We start from the raw sequence: 27,176 nt of genomic DNA, 5'->3' as shown, positions 1-27,176 counted from the left end.
GGAGACGCTCATGATTGTGATTGTTGCTGGGCCATCATCTCTGGTGACAGTGTTTTTCTGTCAACGCCCTGTCTCACTTCATACACATAGCTAACAGGCTAGAGGCGTTGAATATGGCTCCATCTAGTGGAGAAAAATGAAACCGCACAAACCGACGTAGGTATATTGTATAATCTGCTCCGTTCACGGAATAAAATATTATCATAATTTTATAATCATACATGCATTATTAATTAAGCGGCAAATGCTCATAAATGCTGAACACAGACTGAAATAACAGTAATACTTAAAGTTGTTTACGTCTCTTTCACCTCGCTCGAATACGGAAGCCGAACGTGATCATACAGATCACCCGGCTTGATTGCAAGGCATGCAATCTCTGTCACATACCAACTAGCATAGCAACCACGTAGATCTACTGCGATTAGAAGTTTGTATTTACCTACACAGACCGCGGATATATATATTATTTAATGTTAGTTGGTACATTGCATCTGCGCGGTTGTCTGTAGGAATATAGATCTACCACATCGGAGAAACCAGGTAAAACCTTTCGCGGTACTTTCAGGATGCTGTTAGCTAGCGGTGCTACTGATAGCTGCCGGGGGAAAGGGGGGGTTGGTGTGCGGCTGCCTTGTTATGCATATTAATTGAACCCCTTTAGCGGCTTTTGTGGCTTGGATTAAAACATAACTGTGGCAGCCGGGTAGTTGATGTGAGAAAGCGTTTCGGCAATCAGTGAATCGTTTACCTGTTACTGCGACGCCAGGCTAGCTTGCTAGCTGATGGAGCGAGACATTTGCGCCTTTACCGTCTGGGCCTCACGTAGAAAAGGTTCTTAGGGTCACGGTTGATAGTTGTTGATGTTTGGCTACTTATTCGTGAAGCCTTAAATGACCACTGGTTGTTGGTGGTGCTCGCCAGAAATGTCAAATGTTCATAAACGCCACTGCTTCCGCAGCACTGTTTTGCTACGCTATACATATTTACACTGACTCCAGCATTTTGTCTCAAATTACGATTCAAAGAACCGGTTTTGAGGCTATTTTAGAATTTGATGTTTTTAATAAGTCAGCATAATTCATTTGTTCTGTAGTCATTACATGGCGTTTTGATTTGTAAGATTACAGGTGCTGCAGTGAGCCCCTAAACGGGTAACGTGTGTGTGTGTTCTGTTGTAGGATGGAGTGGCAGCCGGATGAACAAGGTCTGCAGCAAGTGCTTCAGTTACTCAAGGATTCCCAGTCCCCAGACACAGCAACACAGAGAGCTGTGCAAGAAGTATCCTTACATCTGGCTCTGTATGTGTGTGTGTTTGACAGTTAGGGTGAGAGGAGAAGGTGTGAAATGTTGCCTCCCCCATGAGAGCTGGTGTGTCAGTTTGGAGGACAATGAGAAGATACTGTTTGTTCAGCTTGCATCAAGTGTCTGTGAAATGAAGGTCTGTGAGGATGTGTGAATTCTTGCTCTGTATTTATAGATGATTCAACTCCTTAACAGACTCTGCAGAAACTGGAACAGCTTAACCAGTTTCCAGATTTCAACAACTATCTCATCTTTGTTCTCACAAGCCTAAAATCTGAAGGTGAGTTTGTGCACATCAAATTTATAATTAAAAAAACAAAAAAAAAAAAACGCGTACTAGATTGTTTCATCTTTGCTTACCTCTCTGTATCTCACCACCTCCTTTTGGGTTTTCATGTTGCCTCTCTGCTGTCTTCCTTCTCAAGATGAGCCCACTCGCTCTCTGAGCGGTCTGATTCTGAAGAACAATGTGAAAGCTCACTACCAGAACTTCCCTCCCAATGTGGCAGACTTCATCAAACGAGAATGCCTCAACAACATCGGAGACCCTTCACCGCTTATCAGAGCTACAATCGGTGGGTGTTTCAGTCAGAGAGGGAAGCTTGAGAAATAAAAGGTTTAGTTAGATGGAGTTTTTCAGCAGTGTGAGTCAGATTATTATGGAGGTGGGTGAATTTTTGCAGGTAATATGGTTGTGTGGGAGCAAGCGTTGTATTTTCAAGATCTTTAAATGACAGAGGGTGAGTTATCAGGCTGGGTTTTAAAGCCTAATGTACTAGTGTGTAACTTTTTAACTCTTTATTATAAAGGCATTCTGATCACGACCATCGCCTCCAAAGGAGAGCTGCAGACCTGGCCAGAGCTGCTGCCTCAGCTCTGTAACTTGCTCAACTCGGAGGACTATAACACCTGCGAGGTTAGGGTTACATACCTTAAACACATGCACAGCCTTGCAATGAAAATTTGGTACTATTTTGGTGATAAGGTTTGTGTCTGTTTCTTTTGTAATTTGTTTCTGATTTGTTTGTTTTTTTTGGCAGGGTTCTTTTGGAGCACTGCAAAAGATCTGTGAGGATTCATCAGAGTTGTTGGATAGCGATGCTTTGAACAGACCTCTTAACATCATGATCCCCAAATTCCTCCAGTTTTTCAAACATTGCAGCCCCAAGATCAGGTCAGTGAAATCCAAGTCTCAGTGTCTGAATCTTGCAGAATTAGCAGTTTTCCTTTCCTCCTCATCTAAAATCTCCTCGTTAAAATTATCTCTTGTTTCTTCTTTTTCTTTTTTGCCAAGGTCCCATGCTATAGCTTGTGTGAACCAGTTTATCATTGGCCGAGCTCAGGCTCTGATGGATAACATCGACACCTTTATTGAGGTGAGCAATTCAACATTTTTTACTTTTCCTTATGTTTTTACGAGGATCGCAAAATTTTGCTCCATGAAGGTATTTTTGTTGTTGTTGTTTGTTTGTTTGTTTGTTTTTTTTTTTTGTGAAAGCCTCTTTTTGACTTCAAACGGAAGCTGCATGAACACAGCACTTTTTCAGCTTACTGTGAAAACACCATTTGGCGCCGCACCACCATCTGCTCAGCTGTGATATACTCTGCCACATGTGTTGCAGACAGTGCTGACAGTTTTGTAAACAATGAAGTCTGAGCTGCTCTGCTGGACAAACTATGTGATGACATAATTTCTAAAATGTTCCAAGCCGGTTTTTTTGCCCTGTGTTCTGTAAAACAAAAAAGAAAAGGTTGCATATTTATTCCTGTTGAGCGACATGTCTGCTGTGTCAGTGATGGGCCAAAATGTTCCTAGACTCTAGTTAGTTTGTGGATGTGGGTAGATTGCCAGCACATGTAAAATAATTAAACAGACCTGCACACGTTTTATAGTAAAGGTGTAAAGCCTCATAAAACCTCTAGAATAATAAATTAATAATAAATTGTTTTTGTTCCTTCACCTTTGTTGACCCTACCTGTCTTTCCTTCCCGTTTTTAATTTGTTTTCTTTCTGTTGTTTGTTTATTTTCTATCCAGAGTCTGTTTGCTCTGGCTGGGGACGAGGACAGTGAAGTGAGGAAGAATGTGTGCAGGGCTCTGGTCATGCTCCTAGAAGTCCGAATTGACCGTCTCATCCCTCACATGCACAGCATCATCCAGGTAAAGGCCTGACTCATCTCGACCTTAAACTATGTTTGGCTGTCGCTTTCTCATCTTCTTAATCACTTGTTGTTGGGGTTTTTTTTCCAGTATATGCTCCAGCGGACGCAGGACCCAGATGAGAACGTGGCCCTGGAGGCCTGTGAGTTCTGGCTGACACTGGCTGAACAGCCCATCTGTAAAGAGGCCCTTTCTGGCCACTTGGTCCAGTAAGTGCTCACTTTTTCCCATAGCAAGGACTGGTTTAATGATGAGATAATTTCATCTGAGTAGTAATGTGTTTCCTTATCTTTTTTTTTTTTTTCCTTTTCAGACTGATACCTATACTGGTGAATGGGATGAAGTATTCTGAAATAGATATCATTCTACTAAAGGTTAGCATCCTCTGGACAAATCTGGCATCTCTTCTTGTGTTTTGCTGTTTACCTGTGTTCTGCATTCACCTTGAGCTCTGATCTCCTCCAGGGTGATGTTGAAGAGGACGAGACGATTCCAGACAGCGAGCAGGACATCAAGCCTCGCTTCCACAAGTCCCGCACTGTCACCCTGCAGCATGAAGGAGGGGAGGGCGAGGAGGGGGAGGACATCGATGAAGATGAGGACGATGATGATGACACGCTGTCTGATTGGAACCTACGTGAGTTTCGCATGCAAAGTTAGAATTAAAGTTAGATTAGATTTCCTTACCAAAACAATTCAAATGGAGCAGAACAGCACAAAAAATTAAACGTAGAACTAAATTATTAATAAAGAAAAGGTTCTTGTGAAATCTTTTGTGACATAAAATAATCTAAGCATTAGAAGGAAAGAGGTAGGACTGGGTGATCTTTTGAACATTATTTTAAAATTAAGGTTAAAGTAGAATAGAATACAAGGATGTTTGATTGAAAAGGGATCCTGTAGGTTTTTTTGAACCTGTGTGGAAACTGCATGATGTCAAAAACGTCTTTCAACCTAAAACCTATTATATACTGTTTTGTTGTGTAGTATTATTATTAAAAAAGTGCTTCACTTTTTTTCTTCTTCTATTTTTTTCTTCAAAACAGTACATTTGAAAATTCATGGACAAGGTTTAGGGTTAGCATTCAAAACGGTTTTTGGTTAAAGAGTGTGCACATACCGGTGAATTACTCATTACAGAAACATAAAAATGATTTTAGCAATTACCGATACTGTTAATTGTTAATGTTTAATTATTAACCTTCATTGGGTGGTGGTGTAACAAATTTGTTAAGCGCCCCATGTGTGTTTGCAAGAGTGTGTGCACGCGCAGGTATGTGAGAGATATGAATAGAAATGGATTGATTTCTCTGCGGAGCATTTACCAAAAAAAACACACCTACTTATCCTCTTTATTATAATCATTATAACCCTGTTGTCGTACCTTTTATTATAACATAGTTATCCAACACTGATCTTGGATTTTCCTCTTTTCAGGGAAGTGCTCTGCTGCCGCTCTGGATGTTCTTGCCAACGTGTTTCGTGAGGAGTTGCTGCCTCATCTCCTCCCCTTGCTCAAAGGCCTGCTTTTCCATCCTGATTGGGTCATCAAGGAGTCTGGCATCCTGGTGCTTGGGGCTATTGCTGAGGGTAAGATGAGGCAGAAGCACAGTAAAGGGGACTTGATATGTTTATCTATTTTACCTGAGAAAAAATAAATTTCTAGTTTTAATCTGGGCTTTTTGTGGTACCCCAGTTCATCCACTACTGAAACAAGCCATGTTAGTTTTCTTGGCCCCTTCTTTTAAGCTAACTTGCCTATTGCTTGAACAGAAGGTGGATGGATTTTTTTTTGCTACAGCCAGAGCTGTGTATCTGAGATTAGAGCAGGGCAATATGACCAAAAACATTTATCGCGATATACATTTGAAAATTTGCGATAACGATATAACTGACAATATAATTGACACTAGACAAAACATTTGACATATTTTTGAGCGCCGTGTACCACATAAAATCGTTTCGAGGTCAGTAAACACAACCAGAATTCATACAGAAGGCACACGGGATTATAAGGGGCACTGTCGATTTTCAGAAAAATCAAAGGAGTGATTTTGCATTTACACGGTAATAACGACGGCCCGCTAGCACGCTCTACCAAAAATAGTGCTTTGTTGTGTATCGGAGGGACGAAAGCCAAACCAGTTCCACACCACTGAAGTTGCAGCATTTTTACAAACCAATTCTGGTTCATCTGTTTCATTTAACGATCCACTTTCGCCCTTCTCATTCTCCGTCGCCGCCATGCTTTTTCCGCCATGTGCGTATGAAAACAAAGGCACTGCGGATGTGCGTTTTACCCATAATCTATCGCGATATTTCATTTTCTTATCGTTGCCCAACATTATACCGGTATTACCGTGAATGTTATGATATGGCCCAGCCCTATCTGAGATCACATTAAGGATATCTGCTCTCACTGACCAGAACCAAGAGTACAAAAACTGCCTGAAACAAAGCACTTAGAGCAATCTGAAAACTGAACCTTTGGCTCCTAGGGATTACTTTTGTATATGACAGAAAACGGGTATGTGTTTACCTAGGTCCCCTCTAAAGAAAACTGATCATAGATGATAAGTTTAAGACTGTAACTATGGGGAGACCCCCCACATATTGTGTAATCTTTTATAAAACATTTTTTAAAAATTCTTTTTTAAATTTTAGAAATATCAAAACAAATTGTTTTCTCATTTCCACAATAGTGATAAATAAATTATGTTTATCCTTCCAGGATGTATGCAGGGTATGGTACCTTACTTGCCTGAGCTTATCCCTCACCTCATCCAGTGTTTATGTGACAAGAAGGCCTTGGTGCGCTCCATTGCCTGCTGGACCCTCAGTCGCTATGCCCACTGGGTGGTCAGCCAGCCCCCTGATGCTCACCTCAAACCCCTCATGACGGAGCTGCTCAAACGGATCCTGGATGGCAACAAGAGAGTACAAGAGGCTGCATGCAGGTACAGATCTTCCCTTTTCTTTGTTTTCTGTGTGCTTTCTAGTTTCTTACTAATAAGTGGTTAAACAAATTGCGTCCTTCCTCAAAGTGCATTTGCCACTCTGGAGGAAGAAGCATGCACAGAGCTGGTACCATACCTGAGCTTTATCCTGGACACCCTGGTTTTTGCTTTTGGGAAGTACCAGCACAAAAACCTCCTCATCCTCTATGATGCCATAGGAACACTGGCAGACTCTGTGGGACACCATCTCAACCAGCCTGTGAGCCCGAACGTTTTAGACACAACTGCATGCATTTACACAAAAATGACAAAAAACAAAGACAAAAATCTCCCTCTTGTTTTGTTTAGGAGTACATACAAAAGCTGATGCCTCCACTGATAGCCAAGTGGAATGAGTTGAAGGATGAGGACAAAGATCTCTTCCCTCTGCTCGAGTGTCTGTCATCTGTTGCCACAGCGCTGCAGAGCGGCTTCCTTCCCTATTGTGAGCCCGTCTATCAGCGCTGTGTCACCCTGGTCCAGAAGACCCTTGCTCAGGCCATGGTGAACCAAACATGCATATTTAATTACTCACAATTTATGCTTTTTCTGCTTTACATAAATGACACTCGTTTTGCGTACATCTCAGATGTACAGTCAGCAGCCAGATCAGTATGAAGCACCCGACAAGGACTTCATGATTGTGGCCTTGGATCTTTTAAGTGGCTTGGCAGAGGGACTCGGAGGCCATGTGGACACACTCGTGGCTCGCAGTAATATCATGACCCTGCTTTTCCAATGCATGCAGGTGAGGAGAGCCTATGTTTGTGTGAATGCCTTTCCAGAGATCATTCAGAGTCAATGCTGTATATGTCTAAGTTTTCATTTTTAATGTTGGTGTATGAATCTCTGAGTCTCTCTCTGAATCAAATTAGCTGCATGCATGTACATCGGTATTAGTGTAATTTCATGTTTTTTTAAATCCCTGGTTCTTTGTATCAGTTGTATTTAGAAATGCTCATGTAAACAGGATATTTTCCACTACTTTTCACTCTGCATTTAATTTTAATGTGAAGTAGCCAGAGGAAATGTGCTATATTTGTAGCAGAGTGCTCAGCGCTTGCAGCCATTTGATCACAGAAGGTTTATCTGGAAAGAAACACTTTTTTTTTTGTTTTAAACTGCTCATGTTTTGCAATGTTTTATTTTTTTCAAAATCGCAGAAGAAGGAGGAGGACAACTGCCACGACGTGTTAGATGTGCCAAATTCTTTCAGTCATTTGATGGTGTATATTCACATTACTCCTTGTCTTTCTGTCTCTTTTGTCCCAGGATACGATGCCCGAAGTAAGACAGAGTTCATTTGCTCTGCTGGGTGACTTGACCAAGGCTTGCTTTCCTCATGTCAAACCCTGTATCGGTAAACATTTAGCTGTCTGTTACCCTTACACACCTGTACATACATGTACGTATCCCATAATTCTGCTTTAACATTTTGTGTCTCTCTTAGCTGAATTCATGCCAATCCTCGGAACAAATCTGAACCCAGAGTTCATCTCCGTCTGCAACAACGCTACCTGGGCCATAGGAGAGATCTGCATGCAGATGGGTACGTGGAAGAAGCCCAGTTTTTGTTCTATGTATTTATGCTAACTTTTTGATGTACGGCTGTACGGTGTGAGATGTCGTGTGTCTCATTTTATTTTTATTTCTCTGTCAGGAGTGGAGATGCAGCCATACATTGCTATGGTTCTGAACCAGCTGGTGGAGATTATTAATCGACCCAATACTCCCAAGACCCTGTTGGAGAACACCGGTATATGATTTCACCGATCATTTTATACATGCTTTCAAGGGGAAGGGACTTGTACAGATACAAATACGCATTTATCTAAGAGCAGGTTTGACTCATCTCTGTTCTCTTCCAGCAATCACCATTGGCCGGCTGGGCTATGTGTGTCCTCAGGAGGTCGCGCCCATGTTGCCGCAGTTCATCCGACCCTGGTGAGAGATGGTTTGATTCTGAGTCTGAAAAGTGAGGTTGAAGTGAAAATGCAGACTTAAGATACTTTGTTCTAATGGATGCATTATCATTTATATAACTTCATTCTTTAAATGATTTCCAGAATTGTTACTGAATTCCTTGAGGAATAAGAATTCTTTTCTTAAAGCCCAATAGAAAAATAAGTCGTCTTTCACAGTGACACAACAGTTTGCATGTCTCCCATAAATTTTTGATTTGGTTTATCTCTTATTAAAATGGGACTTGTGAACTCACAATTCTGGCAGCATCATGCTTAGCGGTCACTAACTGGTTAATAATTGCACAATGCAGGTGTACGTCTCTCCGAAACATCCGAGACAACGAGGAGAAAGACTCCGCCTTCCGAGGGATTTGCATTATGATTGGCGTGAACCCTGGAGGTGTGGTGCAGGTGAGACACTGCTCCTTGCAGTCATTAGGATTCACAGTGTGCGTATTTGGCTGTAAATTAAATCAAAAGATAGTGTTGAGGTTGATCTCTTCCTGTGTTTGTTCAGGACTTCATCTTCTTCTGTGACGCTGTGGCCTCCTGGGTCAATCCTAAAGATGACCTGAGAGACATGTTCTACAAGGTGAGGGTCCACCTCATTTTAAGGGGCGAGTTCTTGTTTCCACAGCTAGTACCATCCTTCTGTCTCCTCTCCCTCTGAGAGTGACTCGGTGTGAGGTGCAGTGACCTTAGGCGCAGCAGAGTGTTAACTATGAACCTCAGCAGCACAGACAGGGATGTTTCTATGCAGAAAAACTGACTGCACACATTCCCCTCAGGGTCCATCACATAAAGTGTGATCTAAGACTAGACAGACAAACGTCAAAGCACAAGGATCCATTCAGTAATGTTTAATTCAGTCTAATGTATCAGTGTGCTGGGCTTCATTATAAAAGGAACCCTTAATATGGATTTGGATCAGACTGATTGCATTGCAACAGAACTTGTGTAGGACCCTTCCTTTGATGCATTTGATTACTGACCTGTTTCATAATACCCCGTTCCTCTATGGCGAACAAAATGAAATTGGTAAATCTGCCTGGTCTATAAATTTACCTTTTATACTAGGGCTGTGCGATATGACCAAAATCTCATATCCTGATATAAGACATTTATTGTCCCGACAACGGTATGTATCACAAATGTTACATTTTCTGTAAATTCTGTGAATCTCGACTTGCGTGAAGTGTTTTCAGCTGGGCATCGTGTACCTGGAGTCGAGTGTTACATAAGTTGAAACGGCCGCAATTTTCTTTGTGAGTTTTTATTTTATGGCGTGTCTAAGGTTTATTTTTTAGCACCTGACGGCTCTTTTTAGCTTCTTGTCCGTAAACACTCTGCATGCTATTTCACGTAATTCAGTTTATTTTGAAAAATCTCAACAGGATCTTCAGATTTATTTTGAAAGGTTTATGTGGAAAACAAAGAAGCGGACAGCGGAGCCACGAGATGGTTTTACCGTCGTTGTTGCTAACGGCAACGCATAAAAACTGTCGCTTGTCCGTACGTGGTGTGGTTATATTAAGAGAAAGAGAGAACTTTAAGAAATTCTACAGTGACCATCAAAACGATGAAAAAATATTTGCGTAAACAGTTTATTTTGCGACACCACGAAATAAATGATAGCGTAAAATGAAACGATGGACGTTTTCATATTGTCATCCGATACGCATCGTTATATCGAACAGCCCTATTTTATACTATTTTGATCTAAGCTGATTTTGGCCTAGTTTATAGTATTTTGATACTATATGACGTAGGTCTCCAGAAAATATTGGGTGATGCTTATTAGTTTCACTCCATGTCCCTGAAGGAAGTAACCACTTACTGGACACTGTTTTGCACACACATACTTTACTTAGGCGGGGCTCTCTCAGCTATATATGGCTCCTTATTTAAGTATTTGTTTTTTATGTTCCTCTAAGAGAACTATTGCATTATTTTGAAAGTTGAATCACTGCTAACCGGCTACCTTCAGCTGGATTGCTGGCTCGGTTGTAGTTGTGGTGGTTAAAATGTGACCACAAGTGACACATTCAGTGGGTCTGTAATGCAGTAAGCAGTGGTTGCAGCATAACATATAAAGACAAAGTGGAAATGTTAGAGCAGATAATAACAGAAGATCCCGAGGTTGTAATTATGCTTTTTCACTGGACTGTTTCTCGATCAGTCCACTTCTCCTGCCTGCTTGAGATATTGAAGAGATGCCATTTTTCTGTTTCCAAAGATCTTGCATGGTTTTAAGGAGCAGGTTGGGGAGGAGAACTGGCAACAGTTTTCAGAGCAGTTCCCACCACTGCTGAAGGAGAGACTGGCAGCCTGCTATGGGGTTTAGATTCTCTACACCCACCTAAGAGGTAATGCCACATCCAGCTTCATTTAAACTGCATTTTTAGGCACAAACTGCATTTGATTAATATTAACTTATTTGTGTCCATCTCTCTCTCTCACTTTTCGCTCCTTCCAGGTGAGCCAGCAGGAGGAGGGTGAATGGGAAACTCATCCATCTGTGTATTGCACTGCCCTGATCTGGGGGGAGGGAGAGGGATGCTATTGGCCGCTCCCCCTGATGGACGGCCCCCACGCCCTATGTGTTTGTCCATAGAGGGAGGGTAGGCGGGTGGGAGGGAGGGACAGGGAGGACACCTCTAGATTAACTAGGCAGGGACCTGACACAGAAAAACTAACTGGTAGGGACAGATAGAGAGGGACAGAGAGGAGGAGACGGAGGAGAGATGGAGGGAGAGACAGGATGGGAAAGAGGAGAGGCAGGGAAAGATACCAGCATAGAGTGAGTTCAGGGAAAGAAACGGAGGGAATTCAGTAATAAGGAAGGGAAAAAAGAGCCACAGAAAGGTCTGTTACTTGGCTTTGAGGACAGGGACAGCTGAGATTTTAATGGGATTCTTAAACTTAAGAGTAATTCTTGACCGACAGAGACAGACCAATGAACACAGACTCTCACACTTTAACTTGCACATGCTGTACATTCAGTACATGTAACAGACTGTAGGTGGCACTATAATTTAGACTTTTTAAGACCTACTACATGTAGTTAGGGACCGACAGGTGTCTAAATTCTGTTCATTTTCTGGGTGATACATTTCTTTTCCGGGGAATAGGATTCAGTATAAATTACTTCATCCATAGTCACTGAAACAATACTTAACTGTAAGATAATCTAGCTATCTTCATCTGTGTTTCCTACCTTCATTTTTGACCAGAGTGCTGCTTCACAGAGCTTTCTATCTATCAGACGTATTCCTGTCACATTTTCTACCTGATCAAACCAGAGTAAGAGAGCAGGAGGGAAAAAAACTAAGCATCTTTTCCTCTTGGCTTCACAGCAACCATTCCTCTAGGAAGGGAGGATTAGGGCTAACACATTTGTTTTCTCTCCAGAGGGGGAGGAAATATTACCAAGAAAATCACATTTTTAGTTGTCTCTGTGCAGTTTTGTGCGTGTGAATGTGCACGCGCGCACGTGTGTGCATGTGCAGTTTATAAATCCTTACTTCGGCATTCTGTGTTAACAGTCCGTGAAATGTGTATTGTTTTTGATATGGTACCGAGCTAAAACTTGACTCCCACCGCGATGTCCTTTGGCACCTGTTAACTGTGACCGTGTGTGTGTGTTTGTTTGTTTTTTTTGTATGTGTGTGAGTGTGTATGTGTTTGTCTACATTCGTACTGATATCCATTTGATGCCATATCAATATCTTAAGTAAAACAGTGATTGGCAGTGTCATTGTGATCTTTATAATGTTTTAAAACTGGTCCTTTTTTTGCTGCTACTGATGATTCTTGTTTTTGTTTTTTTTATATAGTGGATTTAAATTCGCACACTTAACACAAAAAATGAATTAATGCTATTTTCAGTGACTGTTAAGTTGTTTTTTGCACTTTTTTTTTAAATTTTATTTTACCTATATTTTGTTTTTGTATGGATTTTTTTTTTTAACCTCACCCATATGATATGTTTTGACCCTAATGTCAGTGTTTGTCATACTGTGTTGCACTGTGAAATTAAGTGTCTGTGACTGGCAAAAATATCCCAATACTAAATGGCAAATAAAAATAACTTTGTGAAACTGCGACTAATCCGCACTTTTACAATGACTAACCTTGCCATATTGCTGAGTGGTACGCGTGTGAATGTATGTGTGTGTGTGTGTGTGTGTGTGTGTGTGATCCTGCATGTGTAGGTGCGCATGAGTACCTTTTTTTACCTATGAGCATGTTTTTGATAGTTTAGTTATGATGTGTGCACAGTAGGGATGCAAATGATATTTTCTTTCTGTATTTGGAAGGGTTGTAGCCTGCCCCAGCATACTTTGTGTGCATGCTCAGTGTCGGTGTTTTCACTTTGCGTGCGTGTATGTGTGAAAGTGTGTGTGTGTGCGCAGTTTGATGGATATTTTAGAATAAAATGATTGCCCTTTACACACCAACACACCACCTCAAATCACAATAAGACAAGAGCACAGTACACTTAAAATAATAAAAGCTAGGACACTGCCAAAGAGCAATAGCCACTGAAATTTGAAAAGCAGACAGTGATTAGAGGTGAGCTGCTATTTCCAATAGTCACCTTGTTTGTCGTGCTGGTGTAGAGTTAGACGCACAGTGGGGCTTTTATGGATAATCGTTGTTAAGGTTTTTCCAGCAAAATTGACTACAGGGATTTTTTTTTTTTCCATTTGATAATCTGCCAGTGTTTTGCAGCATGTTGACATTTGGAAACACGCAGTGGTACTTGGTTTGACCTAGACTGTGACCATAGAGATAATCAAACCGATCCTTAGTTATTTCAAATATGCGACAATCTCAACCCCAGTTTAATTCTCTCGCCACTGTCTCTTAGTTCAAAGCTTGAAAACGCATAAAAATGTTTGTGGTTGCTTGCTTTTTGCTTTACTGCTATTTTTTTTTAATCTTCATGAGCAGTTTTTGTATTGGCAAGGTCGGTGTATTTTGTTTCTTTGTCTTCTTCAGTGCCAGTCAAGATTATGATGAATTTGAAGTGAAAGTGGGGGCGTCACGGCTTCTTTAAGAGGAGAAGAAGCAGTTTATGTGTCCGTTCTGTTTATATAATAAAAAGCATGATAATGTTGCAGTTTGGCAGAAAGACTTTGGTACTTTTTGTTTTTCTGTGAATTCCTCTCGCCAGTCGTGTTCCCTTTTTTTGGAAGATGGGAATAGAAATAAAAATGCTTTCAGTCTATTATATGATTTATAGTTTGTGTGGAATCTCAAAAGTCCAGATGGATAGTGGAGTCGTGAAATAAATCATGACGTGCATGCTGAAGGGTGATTGTTACAGTTGCCAGTCCAGTGTTTTTTATCAAAGGATGACGGTTTGGCGTGAATTCTTAACTCTTAAAAATCCTTAGCCCTTAGGGCTTAAAAGTTTGTTTGTTTTTAAGCTGTATTTTCTGTTCATGCAAAACTGAGCTGCAAACTCCATCATGTTCAGCCATGAGTTATCTCTGGAAATATTAATGTTACCAGAATTTCCTCAGGTCACCTCGTCAGGAACTCTACGTGGCACAAAGGTGGATGTTTTACAAAAGCGCACTGCAGGACTCTCAGGAAATAAAAGTAACATCGCTTGCTCTGTTTAGTTTTCACAGCAGACCTGGCTCTTGTACTGAAAAGTAATGATGCAAATGTCCCAGCTGTCCCGCTAAACTGTTACCTTTATCCCAGAAAACATTACAGTGTCTCTTAATCTGCAAGGGTCACTTATAGATCTGGAGGAACAGGAAGAACAGTTACTTTAATGTGTAGGTGTTCACGGAGAGAAAATGTGGCATATTCAGATGTTTGTATCTTGTATCTGCAGTTTATTTACTTAATTTCAAATATGAACTTTGTATATATTTCACACATTTTTCACTGCTCAGTGTAGATTTTTTTTTTAATATACCAATTTCATTTTCAAAATTAAGATGTATTGTTTTGATCATTGTAGTGCATTTTGGGCACATCTATGGAAATGCGTTTATAAAATGTTATGAGTAATATGATCCACCGCAGACTCCTCAGACTGGGTCAGTGATTAAACACATTCAACATAAAAGTAACATGGTACATGCATAACATTACTTTCTCAGCTACTTTTAACTGTGAACTAAAATATCTTATACGAGTGTATATAACAACAGCCTTTAGTTCATGGATTCTGCATTTGAAGCCTCCATATTAGCATTTTGTAGCATATAGCATTAGCATGTTATACTTTTAACGTCAGTAGTGACTCCCTAAATTGCACAGCTACAATGCACAGACATACATAGGCTACTTTCTAATTATGTTGATAAAATACAAGAATTTCACTCACCAACAGTGAACCACAAACATCTGGGACGTATAATTTCTCAGAGCTCAGAACTGTTTCCAGGATATTTAATGGAGATCTTTCAGCCAGTTGAAGAGGTTTGTGGGAAATTAAAAAATTCTATCAGCAATAAAAAAAATTAAGTACTAGAAAAAAAGGAGAATTCAGTGACTTTTAATGACTTATAACGTGCACGAACATCCAGCTTTCATATAAACTCATACACAGTAATTTAAAGCAGCTGCACTCAATCACAAGATTTAAGGATGAGGTAATGGAGCTAATAAAATGTAATTTATACAGAGTGTTAGAGTTGAATAACACTGCATCATAAAGCTTTGTTTACAGTTTGCAAACTAGTCGAGGTACATGAGAGGGAATCCACTTTTACAGTGATGTAACGAGGAAAACGAGACTGTTTTTCACAAAGATCATGATCTCCTTATGGTTGCATTAACATGGAAATACAATTTCAGAATACAATACAGAATATGCTGCTTTCTGAAAATAGTGTAAAGATACAGTATTTGTAAATGTTAACACACCAGCCTAAATGTTGCAGTTTATAATTAAAGGCCATATTTATTATGTAAACAACTGAAGATCTGTGAGAAATCTCCAGGACCGTATTACATGCGATTTCAGATTTCTGCTATGCAGCAGAGCTCCACCTCAATATTTAGCCTGAAGCTTGAGGTGACGTTTGGGCAGAGAAAGTTCAGGGAAACCCCCGAGTTAAGCTCTTTTCTGTCTGATCACTTCTCTCCCAGTGTTTCCTTCCTTATCTGTCCCTTTTTCCGTCTCTGTACTGAGACACCATCACACGTAGATCAGCACACAAAATCTGCATCCAATGCAAAAACTGTGAGAAAGCTGGCTCGCTCGCTTTGACAGATAAAAATGTAGGCTCAGTTGTTTCTGTATGTGTTTGTTTCAGCTGTAAACTGATACAAACAGGCTTTCATCTTCTGTTGGTGTCCTTATTCAGCTTTTTGTTCAATTTACAAAGTTCACAAAGAAGAAGGGAAGAGCTGATGGTCCCACAGGGCCAGATATTTTTGCCATGACCTCATGAAGGCTTTAGTTACAGTTCACTCTGGTCTGGTTTTTGCTACAATGCTTGAAGAACAAACCTACAAATATAATTTCACCTGAACAGAATGTTTTGGTTGTTTTCTGCACTAAATAATATCTAACAAGACCTTTTGGATTTATTTTTTAAAATAAAATCCAAAAGATTGTTGACCTTTAGAATTGCACATGTACACACCTTCATACTGAAATCATGTAGTTGTTTCTTTCACTGAGCTAAAGCACTTAATTTTTAAAGTTTCTCTTACCAGCAGTTCTGCTAACTAACAACTTTTGGTGGGATTAATGGAAAAAGATGCAAATGGTGGTTGGTGGATGGTGGTTGAACAGCTGAACGGGTCATAGCGTTCATGAGAAACTGCCAGTTGAGCAACCTAAATGTTTCAGATCATCAAACAAACTTTAATATTAGACATCGATGTGGAAGAATTTAGGTTCTTCTTTGCAGATTTGTTGAAATTCAACCACAGTGGAGGGTTTGTGAGCATAAATGGCCCGTTTAAGGTCACGCCAAAGCACCTCAGTTGGATTTAAGCCCACACTTTGACTATGTCACTCCAAAACCTTCATTTTTTTTCAGAGTCGTGCAGAGTTTGACTTGCTGGTGTGTTTTGGATCATTGTCAACATTCCTCCACAGCAATGATAGTTGTAGCTGCCAGACAAAAGGAAAAGGGCAAATACGAGGCTTGTGGAGATGATGAGAGATGGCGACGTGTGCGACAGAGGAATATGACAACAGGAAGTGTTGGAAATGAATGATCTGCTGAGGTGACCCCAAACAGGAGCAGCTGGATGAAGGTTAGGATTGGCCTTGCGCATAAATGCTTGTCAGACCTGGATATTACAACACTACTGTCGCATTTTGCTCATATTATGAAAGTTTATTTCACACAGCGAGAAATAAATGGGCACATTGACAAGAAAATAATTTACAAAGCTAAAACAAGTAATCAGAGGCTACTTAGTCTAACTTTTAAATATTTTCTGGTGTAGAAATCACTGTGGACCATTTAAGAAAAGTGCTGAAGTGATTAAACATCATATATAACATTGCCCTGAATTCACATTTAAAAGTCACATGGTACCTAAGCTGAGATATTGAACACATATGGTGACTACCTACTCCAGGATGCCAGTCTGATGGCTTCATTTATAATTGAAAATAATAATAATAAAAAAAGCTTTATCTATATATATCTATATCTATATATATCTATATATCTATATATCTATATCTATCTATACACACATAGATATAGACATAGATATATACAGAGGAAAAAAAGAAACATTTATCTACAGCAAATACAGCAGGTACAGATAAAATCATAGAGACATGAGAGCACTGTGCTCATGGCTGTGAAATTGCTATGATTTAATACACTCTCTGTGGTCTGGGCACCATAAAAACAGTAAATGGTCTGCCAATCATCAAATGTCATTGTTTAATACAGCCAGATTCCTGACACATCCACAGGGCATGTCTTGGTCCTTAAAGACACTGGAAAGTAGACATATAGACAATATTATGCAATATCTTAAAATGATTTTATACACAGAATAAAATTTAAGAATATTACCACAAATGTTCCTTTCCTTATACAGTTTATCTTCTTGCACCTCTTTCCTTCCACATGCCTTTGCAAAGTGAAGCTATGCTCTTGCAGCAATAATGATATCAATCCCCACTTTGTTTCAGTCTCTTATTTTACCCCTTACTGGGGTCAGAAGTTGCTGAAGATCTCTTGTTTCTTGCTCCAGTCCATAGGGGGTGCTCTTTTCCTGTTGCGGCTGCCCAGGACCTTTTGCTTAGCCTCGGCAGCTGTTGGGCTAAGACGCAGACCGCTGTCCATAAAAGGGTCTGGAATATGACTGTCATCCTCATCAGGGATCTACAGTACACACAAACACACTTTCTTTAATTACACTATCATTTTCAGATCGTATTGTTGATGTCGCACATCATTTCTGTGTAGGTTCTGACTCATACAGGTCACGGTAGTCTTAGGAGCTTGAAAAGAAGGTGACTGTGCCTAAAAATCAAAAGGCTGAGAATCCCAAGGTGAGGCCTATTAGGTCACCAGATGCACGGTGTGGATTCTCATCAGGTGTGAGTAGGGGTTGAGGCACCTGGAAAGGGATCTCAAGAGTGCATTATAATTGCCTGAGAGTTGGTGTTGTAAGCCACGCCCTCTGTTCAAAGAAGTCCAGTCACCTTCTTTTTAAGCCCTAAGATGGGTCTCATAAATAATTCCTCTCTCACCTGAAAGCTCATGTCTGAGCTGCTGATCTCTGACTGGGTGGTGGAACTTCTGGAGGACTGGGACGCTGAGCTGCCATTGGTACGGGACTTGGGAGACAGTTTTGTAATCAGGGAGTTCGTCATGGTGACGTTTATTATCGGTGCCTCTGTGGCAGAGAATTCAGTGGTTGGAGAGGGCGTAGGTGGCTCACTCTCAGGGGCTGGGTCATCCACACACACTTCTGTGAAAACAGAAACAATAATAAGCATTTCCTCTCAAGAACAAAAATAACTGTGTCTAATAGCACAGGCACTATTTAACCTTTAATGTGGGTGATAGTAGGTATGATTCCCAGTCTGTTAAAGAGCTCGTCTGTCTCCTGGTCCACCACTAGGAAGCGTACTTCATCCCCTGCTGCTCTGATGAGGCCTACGACTTCTGAGTGCCTCAGGCCCTCTGTGGTCACTCCATTCACCTGAGACAGAAAACAAAAACAGAACAGCATTGGAGACAAAAACAGGACAATTAAAGAGCCTAAAGGCACGACACAGGACAAAGAATATAGAGTGGCTTTAAAACTACGTGACAATCAAAAGGTATGAAAAGATCAAATCCAGAATGATTTGCATGAATTCCCTTCCTGCCTCCTCACACTTCCTTTACCCAACACAGAATAAAAATCTCTGTCCGCGAGTATCCCATAAGACTTCACTTTCTTTTTGCCAGTAAAAAACATCGCTTTCCCACACAGACTGACAGGAGCTGATGTTTTTATCCCAAAATTAACGACAAATAAATGAAGACTTCCAATAATCACCAGGTATTTAAAAAAAAATGACTAAATGATTTTAGTTTACCTCCAATATTCTGTCTCCAGGACGCATGCCTGAACTCTCAGCAGGTGAGTCGGGATCCACGGCACGTACAAACTGTCCACGCTTTTTCTTATCGCTGTGCAGATTAAAGCCATAGCCTTGCTGTCCCTTTACCATCTGGCACAGACGGGGAAGGAGCTGAACGGCTGGCTCTGGTGAAGGCTCGACCTGCAGCTATAAAAGAATGAAAGAGAAAGGCAAAGATTACTTTTACTTTTAACAAAAAGTAATGTTTAAATGTTTTCGATAGCGATGGAGAAGATACACATTACCACAACACTGGCCAGTTGAAACTAATGAGAGGTGAAGTCAACCAAATTAAATCTATTTCCCCTGAGTTTGTGTGTTTATGTATTAATGCAATATAATCCTTAACATTTAACTCAATAATGTTTGATATACTGATAAGGCTTAACATTTAATAATGTTATAAGATGAATAATGTACAACCTAAAAATTTCCATTAGAGAGAATAACACCAATACTGAAGGGCAAGCAAACATTTTGAAAAGGTCTGAGGACTCTTTATAAACTTTACAAAGGATTTGGATTTTACAAAATAGCTGTCAATAGAAACCATGCGGTATTTAGTGTCAACTAAATACCGCATGGATGCCGTTTGATTTTGTGGCAATTGTTGCCTGGTTGTTATTATTTTTACTTGTTAAAAGAAAAAAAAAAGAGCAGAAATGAGCTCTACCATGAAGCAAAAACTACTCAGGAGCCGTATTTGGGATACCTCCTCTTTCTCCTCTTTATGACATCATACAGAGCCAAGAGTGGGGAAAAAAACAGCCTACTCTTGTCAGTCAGAAATCTGAGACTTTGGGTTACTTTTACATATGCTGATATCACTGTTTCAGACTTTGTCCATGTTTAACAGAGACATTGATGATGAACCTTTGATTAAATACATGAACGCAGATTCGATGTAATAGACTTAAGGAGTTTATAATCATGTGAGACTCAATGCCTGGAAAAGAAAACGTCGACTATGTCAGCGTAGTTTGCTGTGATATGAAGTATACTATAAACACATTATATTTTATAGCAAATTATGTGATAAACACTTAATACAATATAAGGTTCGTAAAGATCCTTTATCTGAACTTACTCCACCTCATAAACTGGTGACTCTCAGTTTACAGCAATTAGCCACAACATTGAAACTGGTTGTCTGATAAAATGGGAGGTGGGTTTAGTATTTAATTCAAAAGAACATACTAGTGTCCTGTAAGAATTAACTGTGTGAAGAACTCACTATTCTTTACATATTTATCAAATATGTAACGTTTCACGCTGTTATACAATAAGCAGCAGCTCCGAGTTCTTGACACAGAGGCGATCCTTTAAATGTGCAATATGTAGAAATTGTTGGTTAGGTTGATATTTTGTTTTTATCCAATCCTAATCTAGTTTGATGTCAAAATGTCTTTTTTCTAACAAGAAACAAGCAAAAACGTCACAGTACAGCTGCCCCAAGATATCATTTATAACAAGGCTCTTGTATTGGATTGCAACAGATTGTTCTGGGCATTCATTCATTGTGGTGTGTCAGCTTTCAGTACAATGGTGTAATGACAATATGATCATATCAAATTATTTTTTGACATAATTCAGTTCTAATAAGTTTCACACGTACATTACGAGTCAAAATGAACAGAACAGACGTTTTTTTTGCACACTTAAGATATTTTGCTACATGCAGTTTTACATTTCGTGTGCAAACTTCCACAGGTGTGGAGGTGAGAGTGTTAGGCTGTCTGTTTCTCTGGGTTAGCTCTTTGATGGATTGGCTATCACACCGGGGATCAGCTACAGTTGCCTCCACCTTTCGGTTGGATAAAAGAATAAGGTGGAGGTTTACCTTACACAATATTGCGGGTGCACTAAAAGTTGATCAGAAGGTAGTGGTTGCCAGGTTGAATTAGTAGTCTAAGTGGATCTGGCGAAAACACATTAAGCCCAATGAAGGGCCTAATCTCCTGTGACAAGAATTGGCACAGCGTATGACTCAGCTGCTGCTCAGACCTTGACTTTGGCTTATAGTACTAGGTACATGCTGGCTTTGTGTGTGTGTGTCTCTGTGTGTTTTGCACCAGTGACTTGTATTAGTCCTTGTCCTGAGGGTAGCATTTAATATTGACTGTTGAGTGACGCAGTTCTGACTACACCTTCGTGGGTAAGCTGGCCTGAGGGCATTGTGACAGACCGCTGTGCTCTCTGCTCAAACAAAAACTGAATGCAAAGCACTCACAACTCCAGGAGTAGCAAACATATATGAATAACTACAGTGCGGAAAGGTTCATCCCTGACTGTCAGCTTTAGCTAAGGAACAACACAGCAACTGTTTTTAAAGATCTCTGTTATATTATAGACGGATTAGCTGTATTTGTCATGTTGACCCAAAATAGCTGACACATCAAAACTGCAGGACATGCTTATCTGGAAATATCTCAACTGATCCATTTGAGGATCTAAAACTTTTCCTCTGTAGATAAAATATTTGCATATTATATTAATGATAATCAAATAGGCAGGTCAACACACAGAATTAATTGCCTGCAATGGAAAACACTGTTTTAGAGTCTTGCTTCAGGTTTAAAATATCTTTGTATTTTTGCTCTAATTGTCAGACAAAAAGTCCTTTTTGGGCTCTTGAAAACCACATTTTAATAATTATCTGACAATAAAAACAATTAACTGAATGGTAAACGCAGAAATCTGCACATTAACAGATGCTTTTTTCTATATTCCATAATAACACCACGGAGCAATGAAAATGTGTCTGTATTTACACGTACCATAACGTGAATGTCAGTCACAAGACAAATGACACAGAAGTGGAGAAATTAGAGCGACTGTGTCTGTGTATGTGATGTGCTCGTCAAGGGCATAAAAATTTTGTCTCTCGTGCACATCTGCAAAAAAGTATATGTATCATATACACAGAATTATCCTTCTGTGTAAATGATACAGGCAGCTGCAAAAAAAAAGTTCAGGTCCAAAAAAAATCCCAGATGTAACTATAATATAGAAAATCCTTTAGCAGCAGCATCCTCCATCATATGTTTCCTGTAGCTACTCATGAGACTTTTACAGCAACAAGTAAGAATTCTGGAGCATTCCTCCCAACAAAACTTCATCAATATTTCTAGGATGCCAGGATTGAATACGCTTCTTCTGATCCTGCCACACAGTGTGTTTGGTTAAGGTCGGGACTGTAACATGGTCAATCCAGGTTTATTTTTCCCGTGGCATTGCCTCTGAGACCAGTGGGAGACACAAACTAAGCGTCTGGTGGTCACAAGCTAGTGCCCAGATAAATCTGTGCCGTGGTACCACTTGGGTAATAAGTACTTTTTTAAATCATCCCTGACATTCTCCTGTAAAATTTAGATTTCACGGTTGCTTCATTATTTCAAAACATTTACGAGCTGAGGTAGCAAACAAGCCTTGGGAACAGTTGGGATAAAGTTCTGATGATGACATTGCTACATTGCTTTGTGTGTGTGTGTGTGTGTGTGTGTGTGTGTGTGTGTGTGTGTGTGTGTGTGTGTGTGTGTGTGTGTGTGATGTCTTTATAACACAACTTTTAGAGATTTTGTTCGACTGGAAGACTTGACAACAAAGACTGTACGAAGCTGTATTGATTTTTGCAGTTGTGTTGCTGTAGGGTTGCTCACTTATTTTAGGTCTCCACAGGAGGTCCACAGTAGCAATAATTTGTCCCAGTTTGTTCTGGTCTTTAAAAAGATTTATGTAGCCCCTTTCAGCTACAACTCTATTGTGCTTTTCAGTTTTTGAGTTTTTAGACTTTTGAGTTTTTAGACTTTGAATGAATTTGTAACTATCTTGTATCTTTAGTTTTAGTTGTTGTGCTTTGTTGTTTAGAGTCTTTACTTTAGAGTCTGGGTTCCCCTTACTTATGTTAGCATTAATCTCGTATGGTTTTATGCTTTGAATATTTTGTTTCTCATGTGTTTCTCAGTTGTCTGTACTCTTCAGTAATTACCCCTCTGTGTATATATATTTGCGGGCTCCTTTTGTCTTTTGTGAATGCCTCTGTTTAAAGTCCCTCATGGCTCTCAGTTTATGTTTTAGAATTACGTGGATTGAAGTTATTTTCTTTTCTATATTTTTGCACCTTGTGGAGTTTGGCTTCCTAGTAAAAAGTTCATTTTTATGTTTACCTGGTTTACCTATGAATCCTGGATTTGGGTCCACTTCCTGCACTGCGTCATATTTTATTTTGTCTTGTATTATATTTTCACACTAATTATGTGCCTACAAAGCAACTTTAAAACATCAGAAATCTAAAAGAAAAGGCCCTTGCAAATGATATGTTAGAGACTCACATTGTTCCCTGCAGAGGGGGTGGCCACAGTAACACCTGCACAACGTAATGTAAAGCTTAGTTAACTTTTAGTTTGAGCAGCTGTTGGCTGTGGTGTAACATTGATGTAGAGAGATTTCTTATATTTCATTTTATTCTTTATGCAAACCTTTTCCTAAAAATAAGCTGCTGTAAAGGCCATCAAAGCAACAGCCGCTATTTGCTCTGCCTTGAGCTAAACAGATGGCAGTCTGGCGTGAGCCACTGGCCTTAAAGATCCTGGTCCTCTTTGTTTATATCCCAAACAGTCAGCTAAATCTCTGACAGCCAGTTGCTGTTTATTTCTGCAGCAAGACTGACATTACAACGTCACATTGAGGTCTGGTGGGCACTTTTGGAAATTTTGTTTTTGCTCCATCACACACACTGAAATTTAGGACTTTAACCCTCTCAGGCTCAAATTAAACTTTTTGTTGCTAATGCACAACCAAGTCCTGCAGTGGTACTCCTGAGTTAAAAAAAATCATAAAATATGTATGTGGGATAATCAGGTTGTTAGTTTTTAACTGTTGCAAATCGGCAACGCCCGCCTCGAGAGGGTTAAATGATTTTGTGTTTATTTTGTTAACAAAGAATTTCCAACAAGAATTTTTTGCAGGCAGATGCAGTGCAGACTCTCACTGAAGCAAAATAAGAACTTTGCTAGAAGGCTCACATTTTTCGACTGTTTTAATGTAGCCTGTAGTCCTGCTGTACTTCACCTCATTATTCTCTGTATATAAACCAGAACAAAGTTTCAAGAGTATTTCAACTACAACTTCACACTATATTCTCAAAATAAAAGTCTGTCTAAACAATAACTATTGTGTTATGCACTGTATTTGTCACTGGTGTTCAGTCAGGTGGGAAGAACCAGATTACATCAATGAGAGGTGATGATGCTCAAAGAGACAGCACTCTTTAATTACAGCTAAATTCTGTATTCTAAATGTTCACACCTGTCTGAGACAACAGTGGCTTAAAACTGATGTAACAATGACCTTTCATTATATTTAAGCAGATTCCTGAATCACAGGAAATGCTAAATATAGAGCAGTAATATTTGACAATGCATTTTGACTAGAGAGGAAAGTAACAAGTGTGTTTCTGCAAACCTGTGTGGGTGTAAGACTTCTGTAACACAGACTGAAATTTCAATGCAAACAGCCTCTATGTTGCATCATAGTATATTCCCTTACCACGCTACCCATGTGGCCCTATTACTGCCAGGCAAAGCATGCATAAAATGCTTCAAAATAATAGTTTTTCATTACAAAAATATATAATTATGATCAAGTTTTCAGGCATGCGGTCTCCCTATTTTTTACATTGATCCCCTGCATAGAAAAAAAACAAGCAATGAACCGAAACCATGGGGTGGAGCATTTTCACTTCTTGTGGATATCATCTCTGTCCAAGGCAGCTAGCTCAGTGAAACAGAAAGTGATTTAACCTCCCAAATAGTCCCCCCATCCTTTTACGCTTATCCAGTTCAGGGTTCTGGGGGGGTGGAGCTTATCCCAACTGCCAAAAGGTAAGAAGCAGGGTACACTCTGGACAGATCACCAGTCTGTCACAGGGGTAAGACAGACAACCATTTGCACTCACATCCAACCTCATGGACAATTTAGAATTACCAGTTAACCTAACCAACTGCATGTCTTTGGGAGGGATATAACCCACAGGAACACTTTTGGTGGATTTGAACCCAGCACCTTCTTGCTGTGTGGCGACAGTGCTAACCACTGTGCCACTGTAAATGTCAGTCCAAGACACCTACCTCATAATTAATAATAATTATTTAAACTCCCACATACAATTTTATATTTTATGAAGAAATTCATGTACCTTCATCTTAATGTTTTAACCCCATTTAAGCGAGTTTCAGGAGGGCAGCCTTGTGATTTGTTATTGTTGGATTTTTTTCAGTCTCACCTGTTAAGACAAGTCAACAGGCTTTCTAAAAGTACTTGTCTGAGACTGAATCCAGGCAGCATGCCAGCCAAGTACAGCTTAGTCATGAGAAACATCAGGTCTTACACACTCTTAGCACATTAACACATTGGTTCACAGTAATCAAATAAAATTATTTTGAAGACTCAACTGTTCCTCCGGTGCTCATAAAAAGTGTCTTGATGCTCACTCTTACCTCCGGGTCTGTCACTATACTTGAAGTCACTGAGGAGCTCTTGACCTTGCCTTGTGTGATCATGCGAGTGGGTGACTCTGCAGCTGGATAATGAAACACAGGAGTGTAGCTGGGCGTCATGGGTGAATTAGCTCTGGGAGAGATGCAGGGTGTCTGCCCAGGAGAGGGACGTGGGGAGAGGGTTCCCATCTCAATGGCCAGGTCCTCTGTGCAGGCCAGGCCATGGCTGCGGAAGTAGTCTTCTGTTTCTCTATCCACCACCAACAGTCTGGTGCGGTGGGGCACCTCACGGATCCTGTTCACTACCTTCAGAGAGGAGAAAGGAGTGACAACAAGGAGTTTCATATATATTAAAATGGTTAGATGTGTCATTCAGTCTAAGCTGTTTACAATGAACTGATCAGCTCATTACATTTACATTACATTGCACTTTTGTGTTATGACAAAGGCAAAAAGTCATTCCCATCACAAAAGGCTCACACTGACCCATTTTACAACCCCACTCTCTCCTACTCCTCAGGCAAGAGAAAGTGGTCTAACAGGTACTTGTTGTATATGTAAGGGTTAATGGGCATTCCTGGATCATTTCAACCAAGCAAACACATGAAAATAACTATAAATTACCGAACCATCACTCACTTGATGATGAGTTTCATTCTCTACATTCTCTCCGTTCACCTCCACCAATCGGTCACCTGGTCGCAGCCCGGCCAGGTCAGCCGAGGAGCCGGGCTCGACTTTGCGGATAAATTGTCCTCCTCTATTCCGCTCGCCATGCAGATGAAATCCATAGCCACGCTCTCCTTTGACCAAAAAACAAAGCCTTGGTCTCAGCTCGATTTCCATCCCAGTGCGTCAGTAAAGGAGGGAAACAGGTTAGAAGGTCTTGGGAGAATAAGCAGGTGCTTTGCCTAAGAGCTGTGGAAACGCACTGGCTTTTAATCCAAAGTGGTTATGCGCTTCAGTGACCAAAAGATCAGCATCGCTTGGCATCCTGTGAGCCTTTAACTAATCCACAATTGTTCTGATGAAACAAATTAAAATGTAGGCTAAAAGTAATGAGTGCTTAATCCATCGTGAAATATCCAGAGCTGCAAATATGAGCGCACAAAATTGTGCACAGTGCGCGTAAAATTGTGGTAAAAAAACAAAAACCCCAACAAAAAACAAAACAAAACAAAAAACCACGGACAAGGACTAAGTCCCGTCCGTGAAAGGAATAATCCAAGAGATCAGAGATTAGAAAGCTGCTCCTGGCACGCAAAACTTAATTCTCTTCGACAGCTGGGCGTGTGTCCTCCTGTCCCACCCGGTGAGAGTGAGGAGGTGTCAACGGCACACGGACTATCCCCCTTAGCGCACACCTGACGCCGCGCTCTCCAAGCAAAAAAAAAAAAATATATATATATAGCTTGAAAGGAAACCTTGTTTAATCAGTGAGATCAGGCGTGTGAAACATGCTCAACAAGTACTGAAAGAGTTCTTCTGAGGGCATTTTTGTCTTTTACAGCCTCCCCAGGGAGACAGAATCTTTTCCAAGTAGGTGGAGTTGAAACACGAATAAACTGTGACCTGAGAAAGGAAATCTGCCTTATCCGTCCTTTAGCCTTATCTTTGCCGGAGATCTATAAAAAGAAAGTTGGGTAAAAATGTTTCGTGAAATATA

The 27,176-nt window shown here is 40.2% G+C and overlaps 2 protein-coding genes across 4 annotated transcripts; one reads left to right on the top strand and one right to left on the bottom strand.

Annotated features, from left to right (window-relative positions):
* Positions 1-336: 336 nt before the first annotated feature.
* On the top strand, positions 337-13,558 carry LOC120716747 (transportin-2). 3 transcript variants are annotated; one of them, XM_040004351.1, is made up of 24 exons: positions 337-543; positions 1,182-1,281; positions 1,510-1,585; positions 1,731-1,880; positions 2,115-2,221; positions 2,346-2,479; positions 2,600-2,681; positions 3,343-3,465; positions 3,556-3,674; positions 3,779-3,839; positions 3,931-4,102; positions 4,903-5,055; positions 6,197-6,422; positions 6,510-6,681; positions 6,771-6,965; positions 7,051-7,209; positions 7,734-7,821; positions 7,912-8,010; positions 8,122-8,217; positions 8,330-8,405; positions 8,737-8,836; positions 8,943-9,017; positions 10,662-10,791; positions 10,902-13,558. In XM_040004351.1, the coding sequence occupies exons 2-23, from the start codon at positions 1,183-1,185 to the stop codon at positions 10,767-10,769; spliced, it is 2,670 nt and encodes an 889-aa protein (XP_039860285.1). In that variant the 5' UTR covers positions 337-543; position 1,182; the 3' UTR covers positions 10,770-10,791; positions 10,902-13,558. The 3 variants fall into 3 exon arrangements, with proteins under 3 accessions (XP_039860285.1, XP_039860282.1, XP_039860283.1); XM_040004348.1 differs by having other exon boundaries at positions 7,728-7,821; XM_040004349.1 differs by lacking the exon at positions 337-543 and adding an exon at positions 593-834 and having other exon boundaries at positions 7,728-7,821.
* LOC120716752 (Na(+)/H(+) exchange regulatory cofactor NHE-RF2) lies at positions 7,374-27,176 on the bottom strand. Its single transcript, XM_040004358.1, has 7 exons — positions 26,150-27,176; positions 25,511-25,816; positions 18,969-19,160; positions 18,433-18,586; positions 18,132-18,352; positions 14,778-17,760; positions 7,374-8,429 (listed from the first exon to the last, which is right to left on the bottom strand). Exons 1-6 carry the CDS (start codon positions 26,354-26,356, stop codon positions 17,593-17,595), a joined length of 1,248 nt encoding a protein of 415 aa, XP_039860292.1. The 5' UTR covers positions 26,357-27,176; the 3' UTR covers positions 7,374-8,429; positions 14,778-17,592.

The sequence above is a fragment of the Simochromis diagramma genome, unplaced genomic scaffold (genome assembly GCF_900408965.1).
Source record: "Simochromis diagramma unplaced genomic scaffold, fSimDia1.1 OVJJ01000487.1, whole genome shotgun sequence".
NCBI classification, from domain to species: Eukaryota; Metazoa; Chordata; class Actinopteri; order Cichliformes; family Cichlidae; genus Simochromis; species Simochromis diagramma.
The sequence above is the reverse complement of the archived record's forward strand: the minus strand, read 5'-3'. Positions and strand labels throughout refer to the sequence as shown.

Coding starts and splice junctions, on each gene's coding strand:
- LOC120716747 (XM_040004348.1), top strand. CDS start 1,183: ATGGAGTGGCAGCCGGATGAACAAGGTCTGCAGCAAGTGCTTCAGTTA. Junction 2,222..2,345: donor AGGACTATAACACCTGCGAG/GTTAGGGTTACA, acceptor TTTTTTTGGCAG/GGTTCTTTTGGAGCACTGCA. Junction 6,966..7,050: donor AGACCCTTGCTCAGGCCATG/GTGAACCAAACA, acceptor CGTACATCTCAG/ATGTACAGTCAGCAGCCAGA.
- LOC120716752 (XM_040004358.1), bottom strand. CDS start 26,356: ATGGAAATCGAGCTGAGACCAAGGCTTTGTTTTTTGGTCAAAGGAGAG. Junction 18,587..18,968: donor CTGGAGACAGAATATTGGAG/GTAAACTAAAAT, acceptor TTTCTGTCTCAG/GTGAATGGAGTGACCACAGA. Junction 18,353..18,432: donor TACTATCACCCACATTAAAG/GTTAAATAGTGC, acceptor CTGTTTTCACAG/AAGTGTGTGTGGATGACCCA.